Source organism: Podarcis muralis, chromosome 13 (genome assembly GCF_964188315.1).
Source record: "Podarcis muralis chromosome 13, rPodMur119.hap1.1, whole genome shotgun sequence".
Classification (NCBI taxonomy): Eukaryota; Metazoa; Chordata; class Lepidosauria; order Squamata; family Lacertidae; genus Podarcis; species Podarcis muralis.
The window spans coordinates 1,627,984-1,654,130 of NC_135667.1; the positions used below are offsets into that span (position 1 = coordinate 1,627,984).

The 26,147-nt window shown below is 51.6% G+C and overlaps 1 protein-coding gene across 3 annotated transcripts in view; it reads right to left on the bottom strand.

The window, feature by feature from the left end:
• Nucleotides 1-26,147, bottom strand: part of LRCH4 (leucine rich repeats and calponin homology domain containing 4) — a 61,380-nt gene that overhangs the window by 18,882 nt on the left and 16,351 nt on the right. The window contains exon 1 of one of the 3 annotated variants that reach the window (XM_077916741.1): nt 5,009-5,051. The exons of the other annotated variants lie outside the window; for them this stretch is intronic. Coding sequence (XP_077772867.1) covers nt 5,009-5,036 — 28 coding nt within the window. The 5' untranslated portion in view covers nt 5,037-5,051. Of the gene's footprint in view, nt 1-5,008; nt 5,052-26,147 lie in introns of those variants that run through there. 3 annotated transcript variants of the gene reach the window in all.

Below are 26,147 nucleotides of genomic sequence, written 5' to 3' on the forward strand. Positions count from 1 at the left end.
CCCTGCGAGGGAGGTTAGGAGGCCGCGACTGACTCCACGCTCACCCAGGAAGCTTCAGGGCTGCGTGGGGGTTTGAGTGGTGTATTCTATTTGAACTACATGCTGTATACTGTTTCAAGATTCAGCATGGCCCAGCTTTGGAGTCACAGAATTGGGACCCCGAGGGCCACCTAACCCAGGAATCACAGCTGAAGAATCTCCGAGAGCCTTAAAAACCTGCAAGGGAGGAGAGTCGTCGCCCGTTCCCCTGTGAATCAGCTCTGACCCTCTGAAAGTTCGTTTGAATCCCTCGCTTTGGGTCCTGCCCTCTGCAGCAGCAGGAAACAAGGTTGTGCGCAATCTTACAGGGGACAGCCCTTCAAATTTCTGAAGGTGGCTCTCCGATACGATACAATAATCTTTATTGTCATTGTCCCATACAGAATAACGAAATTGGAAAAAAATATCTACATAAAAAATTAAAAACCAATAAGCCTGCTATCCCAGCTATCCCAACCTGGTTACCCCCCTAAAAACTCTGATACCCCATTCTTAAAATTCAATATACTCCCATAGAGACTACCTTAAAGGAAAAGGGACCCCTGACCATTAGGTCCAGTCGTGACCAACTCTGGGGTTGCGGCGCTCATTTCGCTTTATTGGCCGAGGATTTATTGGTCGCGGGGATTCGAACCGCCGACCTTCTGATTGGCAAGTCCTAGGCTCTGTGGTTTAACCCACAGCGCCACCCACGTCCAGAGACTACCTTACACTGCGTTTAAAACCAAAATTGCATTTGGGTAGAAACTGTTTCTCAGGAAGCTAGTTCTAGTCTTTATAACCCTGGACCTTCTTCCAGAAGGCAGAAGCTGAAAGAGATCATTTCCGGGGTGCGCACTATCCTGCGCTATCTCTGCCGCTTTCTTATGGCACCTGGAAGCATAGATTTGATCTAAGGTGGGAAGAGGGCACCCAATTATTCTCTCTGCAGTCTTTGCAACCCTGGACAGCATTGTTTTTCCCCTGGCCTTGCAGCTCCCAAACCACGCACACAGACCATAAGTTAATACACTCTCCACAGTGCAATGGTAAAATGCCATCAACAGGTCCTTTGAGAGATTGTGCTCTCTTCACCAGGTCTTTGCTGTTTTCTCCCCAGGTTAGGTCATCTCTCATCTCCATTCCCAGAAATCGAAACACCGAGACCTGTTCCACGCACTTCCCCTCAATAATAAGTGGCTGAATATTCAATTGACATTTCCTAGAGTCCTATCGATTATGTTGTCTGTTCTCCAGGCTGAGCCTACCCAACTCCCTCAACCGTTCCTCATCACAAGTCAGACCAGACCCCTTCCTCTCCAGCCAGGCAAACCCCTGCAGGCTGCCCATCTGGGGGTCTCTGGTCAGCTAAGCCTCCTGACCCCCTCCCTCCAGGAGTCTTCCCACCCTCCGCCTCGGGGAATGTTGCAGGAATTTATGTATAGGCTGGGGGGGAGGTTGCCCCTCCAGCAGATATCACACACATGCAGCCCACTACCAAAACCAGCACAATCACTTTTGTGGCTTTTGTGACTTGTCCCCACAAAACACTTGGTCACAGTTTCTTCCTATCTATTCAAAGGGCCTTTGCTGAACGATACCAAATGTAAGAATTCGCTGATAAATGTATCTATGTACTGTACTGGCTCACGGGGAAAACTTCAGAAATTCCTATAGACAGGTGAGCATCCTAATACCTGAGTGCCAGACAGGTAGCCATTCCAGAAGTAACAAAAGGGCGCTATTAACCTGGCTGGGAAACAGGGAAATGTAAATATCTCTTTTGTTCCACTTGATGTGTGTTTGTTGGAGGGCAAGGGGAACCATGGGGCAGGGGCCAGGATGCTCAGATTCCTGCCCCCAGACCTCCCCTTTCATGATGTATGAGTGAGGTAGTTTGGGGGGGGGGACATGGGATTAGCAGCTAATAAAAGTTTGGGGGCTCTTTTGTTTGGGGCTTCCATCTTGTTCCACCTGGTGGCAGGTGGGAGTCCTGTCACAACAGTCTTCAATCAAGACCAAGCCTACCGGCTGCTGTTTTGCTCTGGGATTCCTGGCTGGGGTCCTTGTTTTTTGTCCAAGGGAGCCCTCGCATTTCTCCGTTAACAGGAAGAAGGCGACAGAGACAAGGCCTTCTTCGGTGTGTGTATGAATCTACAAGCAGTCCTCCCTCTCTGAAGTCCACCAAGGGTGGAAAGCCCAGCAGGCAGCTTTCTGCTTTGTGTCTGCTCAGATGATGTTTTGGAAGGAGGAGGAGGAGCAGCAGCAGCTAAATTTAGAAGCAGCCCTTCCAAGTATCCAGGAAGAGAGGCTCCTCGGGTGCCCAGTGGAGGAGGAAGAGGCGGTGGGGCTGAGGCCAGCCACTTCTCCGCCGGGGTGGGCTTCCTCGCAAGGAGGACCCCTTGGCAGCTGCAAGAACAACAACAAAACCCGCCCGCCTTCGAGTTCCCGGCTCAGCGTTTGCTCCTTGAAGCATTCCGCATTAAAAATGGGTCGGTTCGTGGGTGAGGGGAATCACAGGCTTTCTGCAAGGGGGAAAATCTCAAGTGTTAGAAGCTCAGATATGAAAGTGGGGCCACAAATGTCTCCTTAAACCAGAGTTACAGTCGCCAAAACGAAGGCCTGGTTGCCATTTGGGGGCCAGACAGCTCTTAAGTTGTATTTTCCAATATGGCTTTGGGGTTCCGGAAATTCATTCTGATAAAATGTAATGGGAGAGAATTCTACAGGACGTGTTGCTGGTGCGTGGTTCACGGAACCCCAGGCAGGCACCTCCAGGTGGTGGAGACGTCAGGCACCATCTGGGCACCTTCACCTGGTCGCAGGTGGCCGATAGCCAGGTGCAAAATGCGCCTGGTGAATTTCGAAGGCTGCTCGGAACAGACCCACCTGAAAGCAGAGAGGGTTTTTGCAAAACTCAAGTGGGAAGCGAAGCTCTCCTGCCGCTCTGCGGTCAGATGCAGAAAAGCCACAGAGCGCCCTGATCTTTCTGAAGAAGAGGCCAGATGGGAAAGGAGAATCTTCTGAAGATGGGCAGAGGCAGGAAGAGACTGAAGGAACTGGGTGAATGTTGCCCAGAGGAATGGTGTTTTTTTTTTGGGGGGGGGGGGTAGTAGGGGTGGTAACAATGATGAGCTTAAGATGAACCGGCTGGATCTGAGGAAAAGAGCAACCCCCCCCCCATCCTGTGGTTTTCCAGCAACTGGGATTCAGAAGAGGAGTACCGTATTTTTTGCTCTATAAGACTCACTTTTTCCCTCCTAAAAAGTAAGGGGAAATGTGTGTGCGTCTTATGGAGCGAATGCAGGCTGCGCAGCTATCCCAGAAGCCAGAACAGGGAGAGGGATTGCTGCTTTCACTGCGCAGAGATCCCTCTTGCTGTTCTGGCTTCTGAGATCCAGAATATTTTTTTTCTTGTTTTCCTCCTCCAAAAACTAGGCGCGCCTTGTGGTCTGGTGCGTCTTATAGAGTGAAAAATACGGTAACACGTCTGGAGGGCGAGGTCAGCAGACGCTCGACCCGTCTGCAAATAGTGCTCTGAGGGTGCTGATCAGCTCACCTGTGCTGCTGCCCCCATCTCCCCATGCAGGCAACCTAAGGCAGCGTTTTCATGGGGTGGGGGGCAGGCAGAGAGAGGAGGGTGCTGCAGCAGCCTGGCAGATGGCGGAACGGAGCCAGCCTCTCCCCCCAAGTTCACAATAGTGACAGAACAGCTGGTGCACATGACCCTGCCCCAGACACAGATGCCCACTGTATGCGCCGGGAGGGCCCAGCTGGGTAAACGTTTTGTCAGCCATACGATCTGGAGAGGGCGGCACGAGGCAGAGAAGAAGGCAGCATTTTGTTCTCGAGGGAGCCTGGCTCCAGCGCCCGGGGGAGACTCTGCTGCTGATGCAAGGGAGCTGCCAGGAGGATGACGGGGCCCAGGAGGAGGAGGAGATGGTAGGGAGGGGGCTTCTCTTTGGGCAATGCCCCCCAGCCGGCCGCGGCGAAGAAGCCACAGGAGATGCCAGCCTGGATGGGGACACCGGGCTCCGGACAAACTGGGTCTCTCTCTGGGCACCTGTGGCTGTTGGCATCCGTCCGTCTCAGAAGACAACGGAGGAATGCACCTTCGGGGGTGAGCTCAAGCAATTCGCAAGTGGCAGCGTGGGCTCCAGAGCCACCGGTATCCTAAGAACCAAGGAAGAGGATGCAGGACCAGCCCAATGGCCCAACTCGTCCCGCGTCCCAGGGGTCCGACTTGCTGGGAAACCTGAAAGTGGGACCCAAGCGCAAGGACAGCCCCCTCCCCTCCTGTGGTTCCCAGCCACTGGGACCACTGATAGCCTTCTCCTCCTCCTTCTCCTCCTCCATGGATTTGTCCAATCCTCTCATCATTTGGGACCGCCTCTCCTGGTATGTCTCACAGAGGACCTTACGGTCTTCAAACCAAAGCATCTTGGAGGTCCCGGGCCACAGGGAGGTTAGGCTGGCCTCAACCAGAGCCAGGGCTTTTTTGGCTGTGGCCCTGATCTGGTGGAACGCTCTCCCACAAGAGACTAGGGCCCTGCGGGACTTGACATCTTTCCGCAGGGCCTGCAAGACAGAGCTGTTCCGCCAGGCCTTTGGCCAAGGCACAGTCTGACCCCCTCCTTTGGCAATTCTCATAGAACTCTAGCCCAATGGTTGCCATTAATTTGATTCAGAATTGATTTTAGAATGAATTGATTTTAGAATGCTGTGTTACTTTTATTGTTGTTAGCCACTCTGAGCCCGGCTTTTGCTGGGGAGGGCAGGATATAAGTAAAAATTTATTATTATTATTATTATTATTATTATTATTATTATTATTATTATTATTTCTCTGCAGCTGCTTGATGTGAGAAAGGCCCTTCTGGACCAGGCCAAAGGGGGGCCCCCCAGCCCAGTTTCCTCTCCTCCCAGGGGCCAACCAGATGCCACACAAGGAAGCCTTGAAAGCAGGACGCGGATGCAACAGCCCACCCACCTGCCTGGGACCCCCAACAACTTGGCATTCAGAGCAGTGCTCAAAATCCCCCAGCTGCATTTTGCTACTGGTTTGGCTCCAACTGCGTCAATGCGGAGATTTCTGGGCACCAGGTTGGCAACCCCAGTTGAAAAAGCTCTGCCTTGTTGTTGTTGTTTAGTCGTTTAGTCGTGTCCGACTCTTCGTGACCCCCTGGACCAGAGCACGCCAGGCCCTCCTGTCTTCCACTGCCTCCCGCAGTTTGGTCAAAGTCATGCTGGTCGCTTTGAGAACAGTGTCCCACCATCTTGTCCTCTGTCGTCCCCTTCTCCTTGTGCCCTCCATCTTTCCCAACATCAGGGTCTTTTCCAGGGAGTCTTCTCTTCTCATGAGGTGGCCAAAGTCTTGGAGCCTCAGCTTCAGGATCTGTCCTTCCAGTGAGCACTCAGGGCTGATTTCCTTCAGAATGGATGCGTTTGATCTTCTTGCAGTCCATGGGACTCTCAAGAGTCTCCTCCAGCACCATAACTCAAAAGCATCCATTCTTCGGCAATCAGCCTTCTTTATGGTCCAGCTCTCACTTCCATACATCACTACTGGGAAAACCAGAGCTTTAACTATACGGACCTTTGTTGGCAAGGTGATGAAGCTCCGCCTTAGCCCAGAGTTAACACCATTTCCATTTCCACAGTGTCCCTTTCTCCTCCTTGCAAACTGGAACAAGTGAATTGTTATGAGAGTGAGCTACACTCAAGCTATGAGATTGTAGAATTGTAGCGCTGGAAGGGACCCTGAAGGTCATCTTGTCCAACTCCCTGGTGAACAGACATTCCGTTGTGGTGCCCGTAATCTAGATTTATAATCTGACTGGAGAGGGAGAACATGGTTGTCGCGGTTGGTGGCCAATCAAAGCTTCACGCTCCATGTACTTGTCCAAACCAGGGTTTCCCAAACTTGAGCCTCCAGCTCTTTCGGACTACAATTCCCATCATCCCTAGCTAGCAGGACCAGTGGCCGGAGAAGATGGGGATTGTAGTCTGAAAACAGCTGGAGACCCAAGTCTGGGAAACCCTTATTCTGAAGTCATCCATTTAGCTGGAGCAAATTCCATTGTTTGCTGGGAAGAATCAATGCTGCCCCTTTTTCTGAATCCTTGAAGTTCCTTCCTGCCCCGTCTCCTCTGCCCCCCCCCAGGTCTCCTCTTCTTCTGCCCCCTCTGCCCTTCCTCATACGGCCCTTTCGTCCAGCCCACGTGCTGCTTTGCAACCGTTAAGTAATAAGCAGAAGGGGGCCTGTTTTGTGTCACTCTAGGCAGAAAGGAAGGGGGCGTCCACAGGAAGGACAAGCGGCAATCTTACACTGGTGACCCCGCTCAGAGTCGGGCGAGTAGGAGTCTGCAATGGGATGCAGCTTCCTCTGGGGACTTGCGCTTTATGAACATTGGATCAGGTCCAAGGGGGCCCCTCTAGTCCAGCATCACTGTCCTTGCAGTGGCCAACCAGATTCCCATTATGGGAAGCCCGCAAGCAAAACCTGAGCACAAGAGCCCTCCGCCCCCCCCCCCGCAGTTTCCAGCAACTGGGATTCAGAAGCATCACTGTCGTAAGAACCTGACCCCAAGTGCGGAGGCAGAGAACAGCCACCCTGGCCAGGAGCCATCTAAAGCCTTCCAGGAATTCGTCAAATCCCCTCTGGCAGCTGTCTAGGTCAATGGCCATCACTGCCTCTGGTGGGAGGGAGTTCCACAGTTGAACTACACACTGCTTGAAGAAGAACATTGTTTTCTCTTTCCTCTATCTTCCAACATTCAGGATCGTCAGATGTCCCCAAGCCCGAGCGTCATGCAAGAGGAAGAAAAATTTCTCTCCAAGCATTTTCTCCATGCGTAATTTGAGACACCACTTTCATGTCCACCCCTGGCTCCTTCTAAACCTAAAAAAGCCCCCAATGTTGAAACCTGTTGTCATGGTCCGGTTCACGGGCGATCGAAGTCCTGGCTGGGGACGTTGGGACCAGGGGCAAGAATGGGAGTCCAGAAGCCAGGAAGCCAAGAGTCTGAGGGTCAGAGAGCTGGGAGTCAAGAAGCCAAGGGTCAGGAAGCAAGGAGTCAAGAAGTCAGGGGTCCGAGGATCAAGAAGCCAGGAGTCACGAAGTCAGGGGTCCGAGGATCAAGAAGCAAGGAGCCACGAAGTCAGGGGTCCGAGGATCAAGAAGCCAGGAGTCACGAAGTCAGGGGTCCGAGGATCAAGAAGCAAGGAGCCACGAAGTCAGGGGTCCGAGGATCAAGAAGCCAGGAGTCACGAAGTCAGGGGTCCGAGGGTCAAGAAGCAAGGAGCCACGAAGTCAGGGGTCCGAGGATCAAGAAGCCAGGAGTCACGAAGTCAGGGGTCCGAGGGTCAAGCAAGGAGTCACGAAGTCAGACGCAGCAAGGCAGGGAACCTGTTGCCGTGGCAAAGAGCCGAAAGCAAAATGCTGACCTTATATCCCTTCCCGGCTCTTGCCACCAGGTGCTGTGAGTTACCAATTGGCCTCACCTGTGCGGCCGCACCTTGCCTCTTCAGAACAAAGGCAGGCCCCAGTCCTGCAGAGTCCTATTGGTCACAGGGCCTGGCTCCTGCAGGCACACCTGACACCTGTCCTCCAGGAGGAGTCCTTTCCCTTTCCCAAGAAGAGCGATGGAGGAGATATATTTAGGCAGCAGACCTGCCCTGAGTAGGGGTTTCTTTTTTCCTTTTAGGGTTGGGGGACAAGGAGCGTTGCCAAGCTGTGTTGCTGCGGCCAACTTTCTTAGAAAGGTGTGCAGAGATTCTGGCTGGCTTTGGGTGGCTGCCCAGGCCTTGTCCCTCCCTTGACCACGGCAGGCGTGAAAGAAGCGGAAAAAATCCCCCTTATCAGTGAACGTGCAACTGCAACACAGATTAAGCAATACTGGGGAGCTGTTCCTTGGGAGGTGGGGGGGGGTGGAAGGAGGCAGGCACAGCCCTGACTTCTGGAGATAAAGGCTGCTTTCTGCTTACCCGCCTGTACAATAGCGGTTGGCAGTGCCAACAGAGCTGACCTGAGGAGCTGCCTGACATGCCACAGCAAAAACGCCGCGAGATGAGATCTGGAGGAACTCCACCGCTAACTTTGGCACAAATCCGCTAATCGGAGCTCTGTTGAATTACAAAATTGCAGAGCCATCTAGGGCTCACCTAGTCTAACCCCCTGCAAAGCAGGAATTACGGCTAAAGAATCCCCGACCGATGGCCATCCAACCTCTCTATTTAAAAAAACCTCCAATGAAGGGGAGTCCACCGCCTTCCAAGAGCGTCCGTTCCACTGTTGAATAGCTCCTGCCATCAGAAAGTCCTTCCTGATGTTTAGTCAGAATCTCCTCTCTTGCAATCTGAACCTGCTGAGTTCGGTCTCAACCTCTGGAGCAGTAGAAAACAAGCTTGCTCCATCTTCCAAGCTGCGTTCGAAATTAGCCAGGCGCCAGGCACGTTTTGCACCTGGCTTTCGGCCACTTGCGGCCAAGTGAAGATGCCTGGGAGCCAGGATGGTGGTGCCTGATATCTCCACCCTCTGGGGATCCCCGGATCTGGACTGTTTCTGCACCCTAAGACCCCATCCTGTAGAATTCCATCCGTTATATTCAATCTGCACAATCGGGTTGAATTTCAGAAATCAAAATGCTTTTTCTGTGCAGCCTGAGCAGGAGCCCTCCCCCTTAAGAAAAAGAGGCCGGAAGAGGCCAATATATGATCAAGAAGAAAAGTTCTCAAAGCTCTTAAACGAGCTCAAGGTTGTCCTCTGAACTAGCCAGACGTTCAACTGAGAATCAACCACAGCCAGTCCATCGCTCGAAAAATAAGACATCAGAGCCATCTTGGCCCAAAACAGCAATGGCAATGGCAACCTTGGGTTTAGGCCTGCTTCCGTTTCTGGCGCCAGGAGATTACAGGAGAGGGTCTGCCGGCGCAAACAACTGCAGCTACTGTGGAACCAGGACGCAAGGCCCCACCTGAGCGCTTCCCTTTTGGAAGGCAGGTACAAATTCCCCAGATAAAACCCCTCTCTCCACAGCTGGAAGGGACTGAGCGGGGAAGGGAGGGATCCTGCCACTGTGGTAATAATAATTATAATAATTATAATTTATCATTTATACCCCGCCCATTAGGCTGGGTTTCCCCAGCCACTCTGGGCGGCTTCCAACAGAACACTAAAACACAATAACCTATTAAACATTAAAAGTTTCCCTAAACAGGGCTGCCTTCAGATGTCTTCTAAAAGCCTGGTAGTTGTTTTCCTGTTTGACATCTGGTGGGAGGGCATTCCACAGGGAAGGCGCCACCACCGAGAAGGCCATCTGCCTGGTTCCCTGCAACCTCGCTTCTCGCAGGGAGGGAACTGCCAGAAGGCCCTTGGTGCTGGATCTCAGTGTCCGGGCTGAACGATGGGGGTGGAGATGCTCCTTCAGGTCTACTGGACCTTTGAGGCCGTTTAGGGCTTTCAAGGTCAGTTCCAACACTTTGAATTGTGCTTGGAAACATACTGGGAGCCAATGGATGTCTTTCAGGACCGGTGTTATGTGGTCCCAGTCCCCAGTCTAGCGGCCGCATTCTGGATTAGTTGCAGTTTCCGGGTCACCTTCAAAGGTAGCCCCACATAGAGCGCATGGCAGTAATCCAAGCGGGAGATAACTAGAGCATGCACCACTCTGGTGAGACAGTCTGTGGGCAGGGAGGGTCTCAGCCTGCGTACCAGATGGTCTGATGTGTTGCAGACGCTGCCTCCTTCCTTGGGGCAGGTCTAAACCACGTGAGAGAGAGAAAGGAGATCTTGAGAAAGGTTTTGGTCTGGAGGAGCCGGGAAGGAGGGAAGCCCGTCATCCCCCCCTCCTGCAAGGGCTGCCCCCCCTCTCCTCGGGAACTTCCTTCCTTCCTTCCAGCTCTTGCTTCAGATCCAGAGGCAGAGAGAGGAGCTACGTGCTGCAGCAACAACAACAGCAGCCCCCGTCTCCCTCCGTCCGTGTCCTGCGCCTGAACCCCTTGGCGTCCTTCCCTGCACACACGACTGCTTCAGAAGGGGCTCCTCCCTCTATCCTGACAACAGAGGCAGGCAGGAAGAGAAGGGGCTCTCCCCAAGGAAGAGACAACACACACAAGTCGCGGATCAAGGCCGCTCCGCTGCCCAGCCCCAAGAGCATGGGAGGAGCATCTGTCGGACCAGGCCCAGCATCCTGTCCTCAGAACTGAGGAATCTCAGATAGACTGCCCCTGGCCCTGGAGGTTCCATCAGGACATCGGAAGAGCCCGGCTGCTGGGTCAGGCCACAGGGGCCCACGGAGCCCAGCAGCTTGTCCTCACGGGGGCCGACCAGACGCCCATTATGGGAAACCAGCAAGCAGGATCCGGGCGCAAGAGCAACTCCTCCATGAATCTGTCTAATCCTCTGGCCTTTCTCCTGGGCATGGTCGGCCAATCGGTGTTAAAGAAGGATAGAACTTTCTTTATGTACGCTACAACAGCAGCAAGAATACTTATTGCAAAGTATTGGAAGACACAAGATTTACCCACTCTGGAAGAATGGCAGATGGAGGTGATGGACTACATGGAATTGGCGGAAATGACTGGCAGAATCCGAGATCAGGGTGAAGAGTCGGTGGAAGAAGACTGGAAGAAATTTAAAGACTATTTACAGAAATATTGTAAAATTAATGAATGCTAGAATGATGTTGGATTGAAATTAAGTGGTTTCTAGCTGTGATGGTATTAAAGAACATGAAAAAACGGTTTTTTATAAGTAAAAATTTAATGTTATAATAACTTAAGATTAAAGATTTGGGTAGAATAAAGAGGGAAAGAAACTGGAATACAAAAAAGGGAGGTACGAGGAGGTCCGGGAAACAAGTTAATGAAAAATAATGTGATGAAAAGATTGATTGTTTTTAACTATTTTTATTTTGTATTTTTTCTTTTTTCTTTTTCTATTTTGTAATGTAAAAACCCTAATAAAATTTTTATATAAAAAAAAGAAAAAAAAGAATCTGTCTAATCCTCTTGTAGGTTCCCGAAAGGGGGACGTGAAGGGGAACGAGAGAGAGGGGTTAAGGTGGGGGGCAAGGGGTCTTTTCAGCAGCATTTGCAAGCCTGGTGCTTTCCAGATTTGGCATTTTTTGGACTACAACTCCCATCAGCCCCCACCCAGCCAGCATGGCCAATAGCCAGGGAGAGCACCGGGTTGGGGAAGGCTGCGTCAAAGGGTTGCAAGCAGACTCTGGCCCGGCTTCTCCTGCAGAGGGAGGCAAGCTGCGGCACTCAATTACCCCCCCCCCCCCCGCATCCTAGCTATAACAGAGAAAATTACACATAATTTGAGATTTCAGCTACAACCTCCAGACGCTATTTATACGATCTGGCATTCCTTTCTTACATATACAGCGGAGCCATCCTTTTCGAGACAACCTTCGTCACAAGCCTGGCAAATCGGGAACTAGACTTGATCACCTAAGGCAGCTTGTATTCTTTCTACATGGAGACAACATCTATTATTCCCACTTTTTCTTTTCACGCCTATTTCAACCCACGTACTTATTCGACGTGCCCCTTTCATAGTTTCGCTTTTCGTCTTTTAATTCCCATCTCCTTTTTTAAACGGCTCTCCCTGTTTTAGACACATTATAAAACCAAATCTTAAAATATTTAGTAGGGCTGGGCGATAGGACATAACCGGTTTGAACTCCATATCGTGATAACGGTTTCATAAGATTTGACCTGGCAATATATCGCGAATCGTGATGCGCATGTGTGGGAAAAGCCATGAAGCCAGCCATAGCTTCAACTCTGTTTCAGACATCACAATATGTCGGTATATCACAATGTTTAGCTGGTGGTTTATCACGGTATTGAAAACCAGACATTGTCTAGCCCTAATCTTCACCAAACGCCTACCCCAAACGTATTTTTCAAGGCCTAGCAACTTGATTTTGAAGTTTCCAGCAGGCAGACATCTGCAATGGACAGGGGTCCAACTGCAGGTAGATACGACCCATAGATTGTCACCTGAGGCCCTTCTTTGTGCTGCCTCCTCCATGGAAGGAACATCAAAACGGGGCCTTTTCGCCAGTGGCTCCCCATTTGCAGAATGCTCTCCTTAGGGAAGCCTGCCAGGCGCCATCACTGTATATCTTCAGACGCCAAGCAAAAACATCCCTCTTCAGCTACCCGTGGCCTTTTAGAGCCGAGACTCGTCGGTTGCTTTCAATGCATCCCCCTGCCCTGGTTTTAACACATATATATTTTTGCACGTCATTTTGCAAGCGGTGTTGAGTTGCCATGGCAAAAAAAGAGAGACTAATTAATTTAACTAATAAATAAAGAGCAGCGATCGTCACGCCATGCGCATGGGAGGAGTTGCCATGGCAAAAAAGAGAGACACTAATTTAATAAATAAATAAAAGAAATAAGAGAGTGGCGATGGTCGTGCAATGCGCATCTGAGGTTAGGCCTCGATGTTCCACTGGCTCAGTTGCCCCCCTGCCCGCCCCTGTGCGGAAACGGCCCCACGGCCCGCCCCCCAAAAGGAAGGAGGGTGGAACCCGCCCCGAAGCCGGTCAGCTCCCCTCCTGGAGGGCAGAGGGAAAGGGGCTGCCTTGCAAGCTGATCTCTTGCAGAAGCGCCAGGCATTTTTGCAGCTGGCCTGCCTCCTGCAAAGGCGGACCAAGGAGGCAGCTGCCTCTCCCTCTCCCTCTCCTTCCCACCCCCCAGCCAGAGCACAGGGGAAGGGGAGGGGGGAACGACACCCACCCACCCCGGCTAAAAATAAGAGCTGGGGGGGGGAAAGAAACCCCCGACCCACCAGATGTTTCCTTTCTAGGATAAAAGGAGGGCTTTTTGAAGAAGTCGCTGCTGCTGCTGCTGCTGGCTGGCCGCCTGCACATTCCTCGCAGGTGGAAACGTTGGGTGGGAGCCAGGAGGGAGTCTGGCTTTGGGGGGGGGGGGCTTCTCCTCTAGCTAAAGGTGCTCTGATGGGGGGGGGTGGACAGGAAGAAGCCCCCAGAAGACAAGGCTGCAAAGCCTGCAGTCCCCTCTTGCTCACGCCCAAGGATGGCTCTACGGGGGACATGGAGGCCACTTCTGACTAGTCTTATATTTATATCTCAAAACAAAAAAAAATTCCTTCCAGTAGCACCTTAAAGACCAACTAAGTTAGTTCTTGGTATGAGCTTTCGTGTGCATGCACACTTCTTCAGATACACTGAAACAGAAGTTGCCAGATCCTTCTATATAGTGAGAAGGTGGGGAGGGGTATTACTCAGAAGGGTGGTGGGAATGGGTGATTGGCAGATGGCTGTGATGAGCCTGTTGACGACTCTTAACGACTGCAATAGGTCTTACAGGAAAAAGCAAGGGGTGAGAAGGTGAAAAATGGCTTTGTCATGTATAATGAGATAAGAATCCAATGTCTTTGTTCAGACCAGGTCTCTCCATGGTTTTAAGTTTGGTAATGAGTTGCAATTCAGCAGCTTCTCTTTCCAGTCTATTTCTGAAATTCCTTTGTAGTAAAACAGCTACTTTGAGATCTTGTATAGAATGTCCTGGGAGATTGAAGTGTTCTCCTACTGGTTTCTCTGTCTTGTGATTCTTGATGTCAGATTTATTTCCGTTTATTCTTTGGCGTAAGGTTTGGCCTGTTTGTCCAATATAGAGAGCTGAAGGACACTGTTGGCATTTTATATCTCACTTAAACTTTGTGCGATATCTTCGGGAGAAGAAAAGGCACAGGAGTAAACCCTATGGAAATCCAGAGAGGGGTCCCTAAGACTGTTGGACGATGCCTTGTACGCTTCCGTCCAGCAACTCCTGCAGCCAAGGTGGTGCCCAACGTCCTGCTCTGGTTTCCTTTGCACCACACCAGCAAAGCCAAGACGGGGGTCTTTTCATCTGGGCAGCCCGGGACCCCCAGACACACCGCCCAGGCTTGCACTCCAGGGAGGCCACTTTGCCTTCACCCCCAGAGGCGCACTCCGTTGTCTCTCGAGACAGATGCCAGGCTCATACCACAGATTTTGACACACTGGAGTGCATGTGTCCATGGCCCCCTCCACCAATGGGAATATCCCACCTATCTCTCAACCTTCTTCCTTCAAAGAGCACAAGGTGGCGTATCTATTTCTCCCCCTGCATTGCCACAACAACCCTGTGAGGCGGGTAATAATAATAATAATAATTTATTATTTATACCCCACCCAGCTGGCTGGGTTTCCCCAACCGCTCTGGGCAGCTCCCAACAGAACACTAAGAACAGAATAAAACTTCAAACATTAAAAACGTCCGTAAACAGGGCTGCCTTCAGATGCCTTCTAAAAGTCAGATAGTTGTTTATTTCCTTGACGTCTGATGAGAGGGTGGGCGCCACTACCGAGAAGGCCCTCTGCCTGGTTCACTGTAACCCCACTTCTTGCAATGAGTGAACCGCCAGAAGGTTCTTGGAACTGGACCCCGGTGCCCGGACTGGACGCTCGGAAACGTCCTGGGAGCCAATGCAGGCCTTTCAAGACTGGTGTTATGTGGTCTTGGCAGCCGCTCCCAGTCACCAGTCTAGTTGCCGCGTTCTGGATTAGTTGTATTAATTATCGAATATTAAAAACAAAATTCAGCATTAAGCATTAAAAACTTCCCTAAATAGGGCTGCCTTCAGGTGTCTTCTAAAAGTCAGATAGTTGTTTATTTCCTTGACATCTGATGGGAGGGCGTTCCACAGGGCAGGCGCCACCACCAAGAAGGCCCTCTGCCTGGTTCCCATGTACGCTCCCTTCTCGCAGGGAGGGAACCACCACTGTGAGCATTTCAACGTGGGCCCCCCCCAAAACTTCTGGACTGCACCCCATGCCAGCTCCAGCTGGAGGAGCTGTACCCCCATGAGCCCCCCCCCCGGCCATGTGGCCCTGCAGGGGCTGATGGGAGTTGTAGTCTGAGCGATTTGGAGGGTGCCAGGACTGGGGAAGGCTGTCTTCAAGCGAATGCTCGCGCAAACCCCCCAGGGCTGAGCTCTGCAAATTGTCAGCAGACAGCTGAGGTCTGGCGTGAGTGTGTGTGTGGGGGTGGTCTATGGGGACTGGAGGGACCGCGTCCCTCTCTGACAGCCGTCTCTCTCTCCGCCGCCCCCCCAAACAAGAGTCCCATTTCACAGCTGCCGTTGGCATTAACATTCCTCAGGCAAGGGGGCCAGGCCGGCCGGTTCCCCAAAACACCCTCCGTGTGGGGCTGGACCCGTCCTGCTCCCCATTCGCTCTGCAAACCCATTTCAGGCTCAAATCACAGATTTTGACACAGCGGGGTGCTGGAGTCCATGGCCCCCTCCACCAGTGGGAATATCCCAAGCGAGGGGGGCATCCCTTCTGCAAGCCACACGGAGGAAACGGAATAGCTACGCTCTGCCTCCACAGTTTATTCGTTTATTTTCAAAGGATCACAGAATTGTAGAGCTGGAGGGGAACCCAGGGGTCATCTAGTCCAACCCCAAAAATGGATATTCCATCTTTTTATTATATCTATTTTATATCCCGCTTTTTTCTATAAGGAGCTCAAGGTGGCGTACATGCATCTCTCTCCCTCCCCTCGGGCTCATTTAATCCCCACAACAGCCTTGTGAGGATAGAAGGCAGCGACTAGCTCAGTAGGAGATGATATTAACAGACAGGATTGTAAATTGATTTTATATGTAACGACAGCAGCAAGAATATTGTTGGCACAAAAATGGAAACGAGAAGAACTACCGACGAAAGAAGAAGGGAGGACGAAGTTGATGGACTAAGCAGAATTAGATAAATTAACAGGAAGGATTCGAAACCTGCGAGATCAGAGATTCTTAGAGGACTGGAGTAAATATATGAATTACTTGAAAAGTAACTGTGATGAACAGATTACGCTAGCAGGATTGCAAGAAGTTTTGTAAAGTGGATTATCTGAAATATTACAAGAAAGACTATGAGAAGAATTATTAGTTAAGGACAATTAAATGCAATACAGAAATTAAGAAATGCAGAATAAGTGATAAAGAACGGAAAATCACCAGAGGTGTTGACGGAAGTCTAAAATATTGCATAAGATGAGAAGATATGTTGTATGACTGTTGGAACTGATATATTAAAAAAATCAATAAAAATGTATATATAAAATAAAAAAGGCAGTGACTAGCTCTAGGTCAGCCAGCAAACCCCATGGCCAAACGGCGATTTGAACCCTGGATCGGTGCCCCCGCCCCCTCCAGCTTCACTTCCTGCAACTTCCTTGCCCCCAGAAATGGGGCCAGACACCTATCTAGTTGAAGGCAGGTGAATAGCACCTTCCCTTCTCCCCCGCCCAAGGCCTGGCCCCTCTTGTGGTCGAATTCCATAATCATAGAATTGTGAGGGACACCCCAAAGGTCATCTAGTCCAACCCCCCGCAATGCAGGAGTCAGCGCTAAGTCGTCCCTGACCGATGGTCACCCCCTCTGTTTTAAAACCCCCAGCCAAGGCCCGCCACCTTCCCAGGAAGTCCACTCCACTGTCAAACAGCTCTTATCTTACCCTCCGAAAGTTTTCCCCACCCTGGATCTGGCAGTTTCTCTTGCCTGGACCCTTTATTTTTGGGGGGCGGGGGGGGGGGGCGGAGATCCAGATTCGAATCAGAGGAAGCGTTTGTCCCTCTCCCCCCTCCCTGCAACAGATTCCCATCTCTTCTCACGTCCCAAACGCCTTCTCCTCTCTGTGGGGTCCCTGTTTTATCTCCCGAGTTTGCTGCACTGCGGGACAAGGAAGGCGGCCTTTCAGCCTCTGTGCTCTTTCTCACAGCCCCCCCCCCCCTCTCCCAGATAAGCAGCGGAGGCAGCTCAAAGTGTGGGAAACCTTCCTAATCGCCCCTGCCGAGGCCGCCAGCACCCAGGGGGCAAGGCGCCTCTTCCTTTTCCCAGCCACTGTCCCTTCGTCTCCCGCAGAACACATGCCGAGGGCAGGAGCCACGCTGGCCCGCGAGGAGACCTGGAGTCACAGAGCTGGAAGGGAACCCTGATGGTCATCTGGCCTGACCCGCTGCAATGCAGGAATAGGCAGCTGTCCCGTACAGTAAGCAGGGTGAGACCCTCCCTGCCCGCGGACTGTCTGGCCAGAGTGGTGCATGCTCTGGTTATCTCCCGCTTGGACTACTGCAATGCGCTCTATGTGGGGCTACCTTAGAAGGTGACCCGGAAACTGCAACTAATCCAGAATGCGGCAGCTAGACTAGTGACTGGGGGCGGCCACCGAGACCACATAACACCGGTCTTGAAAGACCTACATTGGCTCCCAGTACATTTCCAAGCACAATTCAAAGTGTTGGTGCTGACCTTGAAAGCCCTAAACGGCCTCAAAGGCCCAGTAGACCTGAAGGAGCGTCTCCACCCCCATCGTTCTGCCCGGACGCTGAGGTCCAGCTCTGAGGGCCTTCTGGCGGTTCCCTCCCTGCGAGAAGCCAAGTTACAGGGAAGCAGGCAGAGGGCCTTCTCGGTGGTGGCGCCTGCCCTGTGGAACGCCCTCCTACCAGGTGTCAAAGAGAAAAACAACTACCAGACTTTCAGAAGACATCTGAAGGCAGCCCTCTTTAGGGAAGCTTTTAATGTTTGATGTATTATAGTATTTTAATATTTTTTTGGACACGACTAAACGACAACTGGGCAAAGGATTTGGGGCATAACATTCAGATTGCAGACTGGGAAAAGTTGTGGGAAATGGGATTTGAAATTTGCGGCACGTCATACGCTGAAAGAAAATTATATGGAAATGGTGGTATTTGACTCCTAGCCAGCTAGCAAAAATGTACAGAACAAGTACGGATACCTGCTGGAATTGTAAGGAGGAAAAAGGAACCTTTTATCATATGTGGTGGCCGCGTAAGGTGATAAAAGCTTTCTGGGAAATGATATATAGAAAACCGGGGGGGGGGGGGGGGAGAGACTTTTAACCAGAAGCCTTTTTATTAGGAATTGTGGGTACAGATATACCAATGGAGCAGAAAGGACTTTTTATGTACGCGACAACAGCCACACGAGTGGAAAGAAGCCCAGAGATGGAATGGCAAATTAAGCTGTTGGACTACGCCAAAACGGCAAAACTACCTGGAAAGCTCAGGAACCAAGAGGATGGAAAGTTCAAGAAATTTTTTTAATTTACTAGAAGACCACTGTAAGCAGATGAAAACATTAGCAGGATTTCAATATCACTTGTAATCTAATAAATACTATGGATAATACGGAAAGATATAAAATACAGATTAAGTTATAATATGCAGCTGAAAACGTTAAACTTAGGACCCACGGAGGGGATGGGGGGAAGGTCTCGAGATTCAGAGAAATATATAAATCTGTCTCCTGGTCTGCCCCGCAGAGGACCTTAAATAACCATAGTTTAGAGGTCCTGGGCCCTAAGGAAGTCAGACTATCCTCCACCAGGGCCAGGGCCTTCTCAGTGGTGGCTCCGACCTGGTGGAATGCTCTGTCCCAGGAGACCAGGGCCCTGCAGGATTTAACCTCCTTCCGCAGGGCCTGTAAGACAGAGCTATTCCGCCTGGCTTTCAATTTGAACTTAGCCTGATCTTTTATTCCTCTTCCTTCCCTTTTTATGAAGATTACCCGCTCTGGGATCCCACAGCTAATTCTCCCCTGGTCTCCTCGCTGGCCCAAATAGGACTAATTTAGCCAGCTAGCCCTGGTGATCATCTAATGTTTATTGGATGGATTTCCCCCCTAAATTGATTCTGAATTTATTGTTATTCACGTTTTAAACAGTATTTTATGCTGTTTTTTGTTGCATCAATTAAGTGTTTTAAATTTGTTGCTAGCTGCCCTGAGCCCGGTTTTCTGAACCGGGAAGGGCGGGGTATAAATTAAAATTAATTAATTATTATTATTACTATACAGTATTTGAAAAATCACATAAAAATGATTGGGGGGGGGGAGAACTTTGCTCAGCAGCAGAGAACAGGCCTGGAGTGCAGGAGGGTCCCAAATTTGCCAGCCAGCAGCAGTCAAGCAAGTGGTGGAGGCCCAGCCTCGATGCCCACGGGGAGGGGGTCCTCTGACCCCCCCTCCACCACCACCGAGAGCAGTCGCTAGCCAGGAGGACTGTGGTCTGCCTGCAAAGTCCGAGGCAGCCATGTTTCTGAATGCCAGATTTCTGGAAACGGCAGGAAGCGAAAAGTTCTGCTCTTGCTATTGGGTCCTGCTGGTGGGTTTCCCTTGGGGGGGGGCATCTGCTTGGAAACTGTGAGCACAGGACGCTGGGCTGGAGGGGCCCGATCCAGCAGGGCTCGTAGTTTGTTCTTGCGGAGGAGGAGGAAGCACTCTGGGCCCTGAAGCTACTGCACTCGGGCGTCTGCAACGCCCGAGCATTACAAAAGTCAGGAATTCAGGAGAGATCCCTGCGTGTGGACAGAGAAAATGTCTCCAGTGACCAAGGGATCCACCATCAGATCACACAGCATGTCCATGGCGACAGCCTGCACCAAAACCACACACATCTACTGTTTCGTGGGGCCGCAATGGCGCAAAAACGTGGTTACGAAGCACGGATCCACATGGATCCTCAGGGTTTTTACATTGGGTCACCCCAAATTCACCATCAGATCACAAAGCATGTCCATGGCTACAGCCTGCACCAAGAAAACACACACACACTGTTTCGTAGGGGCACAAGGGCACAAAAATGTGGTTACAAAGCACGGATCCACATGGATCCTCAGGGTTTTTGCACTGGGCTACCCCAAAATCACCGTCAGATCACACGCCTGTGGCCACAGAATGAACCACAAAAATCATACATCCACTGTTTCGTTCAGAATATCTCTTTGTTTTCCTCCTCTAAAAACTAGGTGCGTCTTATGGTCAGGTGCGTCTTATGCAGCGGAAAATACAGGTACCTCTTGGGCGATTGAAAGCCTGAAAAAACTTCAGGTCACCTCCAAGAACAAAAAGCACTTCCTCATCGTGGAAAGCGCACCCCCCCCTCCGCCCCCAAACCTAGCAGGGACCAAAGTTGCAAGGGGATCAAAGGGGATCAAACTGCTTTTCCCCAATTGACAAGCAGCACACAAAACTTTCCTTTGTCCACACCGAGGGAGGTGTCTAGAATCCCCTGCAGAAGGGGGAAGGAAGAAAAACATGCCAGATGTCTTCCACTCCCTGAAACCAGATCCAGACCTCTCTTGCCGCGCACACGCTTTTGTCTCGGCCTTTTTTCTTTCTCCAAACGCACCACGACCCAAACTTCCAGCCCTCGATTGTGGAGAAGTGTTTGGAAACGAGACTGACAAGTGTTTCCTGGAGGCCAAGAAGCCTAACGGGGGGTTGTTCCAGGGTTTGGAAGGAGGGGGGCAGGAGGCCTGTGCCTTGCACACTGAACACCCCCCCCCCTTCCACCAGACCTTTGCCGCCCTGATCCTCGCCCACATGCTAAGCTGCCAACCAAATCCAGGCGCGGCTGCAGGTGAAATCTCACTGTGCAGAGAGCTGGGGGCTTCCATGTCCCCAAATAATAACAATAACAATTATTATTATTATTATTATTACTATTATTATTATTATTTATAATCCGCCCTCCCCAGCCAAGACCAGGCTCAGGGTGGCCAACACCAGATATAAAACAATTGATTGAAATACAACTTTAAAAACAAGATTAAAATACAACATTAAAATGCAGTCCCATTTCAGCAGAAACTTTTTTTGGGGATGAAAAGGTCAAGTCTTTCTAACTATCTAGACTGGTCCTACATGGGCCAGAAAAAAGCCAGGGAAGTCCCCAAGTAGGAGTTCCATCACAGAAGAAGAAAGGAAAAAAGGAAAGAGGGGGAGGGGATCAAGTTGATTCCAAGCCAAAGGCCAGGCGGAACAACTCTGTCTCACAGGCCCTGCGGAAAGAAATCAGATCCCACAGGGCCCTGGTCTCATGAGATAGAGCGTTCCACCAGGCCGGGGCCAGTGCTGAAAAGGCCCTGGCTCCGATTGAGGCCACTCTGACTTCCTTAGGGCCTGGGACTTCTAGGGTGTTGCTATTTGTGGACCTCAAGGTCCTCCGTGGGGCATACCAGGAGAGGCGGTCCCGTAGGTCCGAGGCCGTGAAGGGCTTTAAAGGTCAAAACCCGCACCTTAAATAACGTACAGTCCCAGGCCCAATGCCAGACCTGGACCCCCACCAGCCAGCCAGGGCCCCTCCCCTGCCCACAAACCTCCAGCAGACCCCACCTTTGCACCACACCCTTTGACAACCTGGTGCCAGGTGTTTTGCACTACAACTCCCAGCATGGCCGGGCTCCCCCCAGCGCCAGCATCGTATGGCCGTGTCGGCTGGGGCTGATGGGAGTTGCAGTCTCAAAGCCCTGGTTGGGGGAGGTTGCTCCACCCACCGTTTCAAGGAAGGAACCCCCGGGGGGGGGGTTAAGTTCTTCTCGAGGCAACTTGCCAGATCTCCGACACAGGAGCCCACATGTTTGGGAGGGACGCTGCCTCGTTGCGGTGCCCCGGCCAGTTACTAGGGTCCCTCGCCAAGGCAAATATTAGCTCACAACTTCTTCCCAACAGTAACAGAGGGGAGACTGCTGGCGATCAGGAGTCCTTCCTCAGCACCAAGGAGACCCAAACAAATCAGAGTGAATTCTCTCTCTCTCTCTCTCTCTCTCTCTCTCTCTCTCTCACACACACACACACACACACACACACACACACACACTAGCATGTACTAATAAGAAATATTTCGAAAACTGAAATATTTCAGTTTAAATTAAGTGCCACTTTTTAAACCCAAGTCAGGTGGGATGGGTGCTGCTTTCAGGGTGGTGGGTCAGAGGAAAGGGGTAGGGGGCCTTATTGTGCTGCTGCCCCAGCAGGGCTCAGTGGGGTTTTGCTGGCCCTGTGGGGTTTTGTTACTCCTGCTGGCTCAATGGGGTTTTGTTGCTCCTGCCAAACTGCTCAGGCGCAGGGAGACTTTCTCCAGGGTTGGCTTGGCCTGTGGCTTGAATCGGGGGTACAGCTGCAACAAAACACATCTCTCTTGCGCTGTAACTATCCGAAACACACTCTTCCATCGTCTCCCGAGACAGGCGGATGCCAACCAGCCAACTTAAGGCGTGCAAAACGTAGAGCGAGGCTCTTCCTGCATGCCCTGCGCTCCAGGTGCCTGTGAATGAGCGGGGAAGGTCCCACGGGGCCCTAGACTGTGGCTGGCTGTTGTGTGGGTGCTCTGCAGTGCTTTTGTGGGGCTCGAGTCCCGGGACCTCCCTCTCCTTTGCCCCCAACACGACTGGGGTGTTTTCTTTGCATGTGGAAGCTGAAAGGGGTGGTGGATGCTCCCCTCCAACGTGTCCGTGGCAGGGCGTGATCCCTCTCTCCTCCTCCCCAACCCCATGCCCTATGGAGCGAGGGCACTGCGATGCGGCTGTGGGGCATTCTGTGCCATCTTGACAGCTGTGGTGTCGCCGGCTGCCTTCTCCTCATGGGGGCGTAGCGGCTGGCAATATCCGTAACTGGCGAAGTGGGCTGCAGATTCCCTTTACATTTGGTGGCGGAGAACCTGACTTTCTTTAGCCTTTCTGCCCTCCACTTCCAGGTATTTGGCGGGCAGGTTCCATGTTGGCTTACCTGCAAAATGTCTCTGGACCTGGCCACCCACCTGTTAAATCCCGTGTGTGTGAGAACATTTCAGAACGTTGCCAGAAGTGATGAAGATAGGGTTTGCTCCCTCTGCCGTCTTCCGAAAGGTCCATTTCCCTGGTTGCTGTTTGGTGGTGTTGGGGTTTTTTATGGACACAGACAGGGAAGTGCCTGGGAAACAGCCACAGACTCGTAGCTTTCCTATGCCTCCAGCCGACTCATGCCAGAACCAGATGCTTAAATAGGTCAGGACAGGTCCTGGGGGCAGATTCGCCCTACAATCCCCCCTTTCTTCTGCTCGCTCTGACACTCCAAACATGGACACAGAGGGCCTTGCTTCCGTTTCCAAAACACAAGCCGAGAAATTCGGCGACACTCCTTGAAGCCAAGGAACTTGTTAAGGAAACATAAATCCCTGGAGGAAGAAGCCACATCACATCACAGGCTATGAGAAGGGTCACCTACGGCTGGTGTAAGATCGCCCATTTATCCAGACAGCAGTCACTCCCCCCCCCCCATCTTTCCAGCTAGCTTAAATTTTCACCCTGGCAGGGTTGCCATGTGTCCTCTTTTTCCAGGACGCGCCCTCTTTTTCACGGGTATTTAAAAGGAGAGTTGCCATAGCAATATATGGTTAAAAGTAGAAGTCGGCAAATGTGTCCTCTCTTTTTTGCTCTTCAGAACGTGGCAGCCCTAGCAGGCCCCTAAAAATATTGGAAAGCAGCCTGTGAGTTGGTTGAAGGACTACATAGAAAATGGCGGAGGGGGCAAGGCATGCTTACTCCAGAGGAGAAGACACCGGGAGGGATGGTAGATGCACGAGAGGAGGAAGGGAAAATACGATAAGGGGCTTCAAGTATGCAGAAGTGGGAGACCCACTGGTTCTTCCCAGTGGCCAAGAGGAGGAGGTGGGTGGGAGAAAGAAAGGAAGAGGAGAATCAGAGGAGCTTGTCTGGATCCTTGGCTTCAGAAACACTCCCAATTATAATCCAATCGACATTCCACAGAAGAAGAATTCCATTTCCGCAGGATGTTGCAATGGGCCACATAACTCTCTTTCATGAAAAAGCACATGGAAGGAGGCATGTGAGAGGAGCCCCCCCCCCCCGTTGCAAAGCAGAGAAGCACCTGCCCCCCCCCTACAAACACCCCCACCCCTCTTTCTCCCCGGAAGGGCAGGCAGGCACACACAGGTCAGGTCTCTCTGCCCGCTGTGCAGCTGACGTGGGGTGAGATGGCACAACCCAACTGGGCTTGTCGAGACAGACGTCTTGGAATGTGGCGCCCAGGGCAACTATGCCCGGGCTTAGCTGTTGGCACCCGGGGAGAATACCTGAAGCCGCAGGTGGCGAGAAGGGAAGACCGAACCTCTCGGAAGACGGGCGGCTCAGCCTGAGAGGACCAGTGACACGGCCCTTTCACAGCCACCAGTAACACAGATCTCCCCACGCCCTGGCAAGCTGCAAACTGGGCAAGCCACTACGATGTCCATGCGCACTTCAGGGCTTTGGCGCCGATAGCTACAACGCAATTTGGGGAAGGGGATTGATCCCACCAGTGGGTCAAGAGAGAAATAAATATGGAAAGCAGCCCCAAATCCCACTCTGGACGCTTGTTGCCACTCCCTCTGGAAAACAGCTAGAATGGAGAAAATTGCACCTCGCCTGAGATTTCGACAAGGGCTACAACCGCCCAGTGCTTTTTATATGAGCTGGCATTCCTCCTTTGTTACACACACAGCAGAACCGTCCTTTTCAAGACAGGCCTCGCTGCAAGCCTGGCAAATCTGGAACTGTATTTAACAATCGGATTAACGCTGACAGTTTCTACCTGGACTCATATGCAACTACTCGTCCCACGTGCGTGTTTTGTAGTTTTGTTTTTCATCTGTTTTTAGAGCTGCTTTATATACATTATAAAATGAAATGGTAACAACAAAAAACCCTTTGCCAAGAGAGAGATTATGAATGACACAGAATCATTTATTCAGGTCTGAATCCTCATCCCCCAAAAGGTCTGAGCAGTCAGCCATCCATTTTATTATTATTTTGAAAACCTCATGCAGCTCCTCACGCAAGCTTGTTCCGGACTCCTTTCAGGATTCAGCAAATCACTGAAATGATAACGTAACTTTAAAAAGTTAGATTTAGTTTCCGTTGCCAAAAGAAGGGAAAAAAGAGGTTTCGGTCTCCACCTTTGAATGCTGCTCAGCTGAAAATGAAAGGGTGGCAAAGCCGCCTAAGTACCACCTTGGCAGGAGCGTCCTCTCGCTTCCACCAGGGCAGCTGGCAGAAGGCAGACGCCTAAAGGTTTTGCAACAGAAACTGAGCGACTGCTTTGTTAATCATAGTATCTCTATGCATATCCGTGTGTGAGAGAGGAAAGTCTTTAATGCCTGATGTCTCATTGCGTGGGAAGCTGCCCATAGCGGCTGGGGCAACCCAGTCAGATGGGTGGGGTACAAATAATAAAATTATTGTTAGACTCTCTCTCTGTGTGTGTATATGAATATATAGACACACCCCAATCATCAAGAGCTCCACCACGACTTATGTTCATCTTCCCTGACCTGGTGCCCTCCACCTGCATCAAACTACAACTCCCAGCAGCTGCACTGGCTGGGGCAGATGGGAATTGCGGTCTAAGTCGGGGACAGCTGACTGAGATTCCAGCTCCAAGGACTTGGATATCAGTGCCAAGGCAGCACACGGCACAACAGAATCGCAAGAGGAAGTCCCTCGCCCCTGAAGCCTGGGCGAAGGGATGAGGAGGGAGAGGCTGGCATGCCGCTGTGAGGACATTTCACCCCACAGCTGCCCCTCGACTTTCCCAATGGAGGTGGAAGTGCTGGAGCACCTCTGTGCGTGCACCAAGGAGCTCTGGCTGGCAAGGGGCAGGCTGCAATGCCCGCTCAGCCGCAGAGCTCACCGGGCCAGCTGCAAGCAACACGCTAGCACCCTCGCAGGGCTGCAGCGAGGATGTTTGCACGCACACATGCCCCCCCCAAAATCCTCAGAGGCAAAGCAGGAAGCCCATGTGCCTTGATAGAGACACACCCTTGACGCAGGGACTTCCGCCACCCGAGTCTGAGATTGCGCCATACAACTCTCCCTCCGCGACAACGGGCTGTTGTGTAAACTGGCTTACTACTTCCCCTTGCAATCCAGAGGTCCCTTCACCCTCAAAAGCAACACCGAATAGCTGTATGCACACGCAGAGAGAGAAAGAGGGCATGCTTCGGAAATGATAGTCTGGCGTGGTGCATTTTGCCCCCGGAAAAAGAGAAACCAAAGCCTCATAATTGAATTTGGGCCAGAAACTGCTCAGCCGCTGCCCGTTCCTCCCCAATCCAAAGGCTTGGTCCCAGGCAAGGCTCCCCCCCAGGTCACTAGGAGGTTGAGGAGAGAAAACAGCCACTTTTGATTAGGCAACACAGAGCTGCAAGGTGTGCCAGCCCTGGGCTTGGAGGCGAAAGCGAGGTCACCGCTGCAGCCAAAAGGCAGCCTGGCACAGCTGA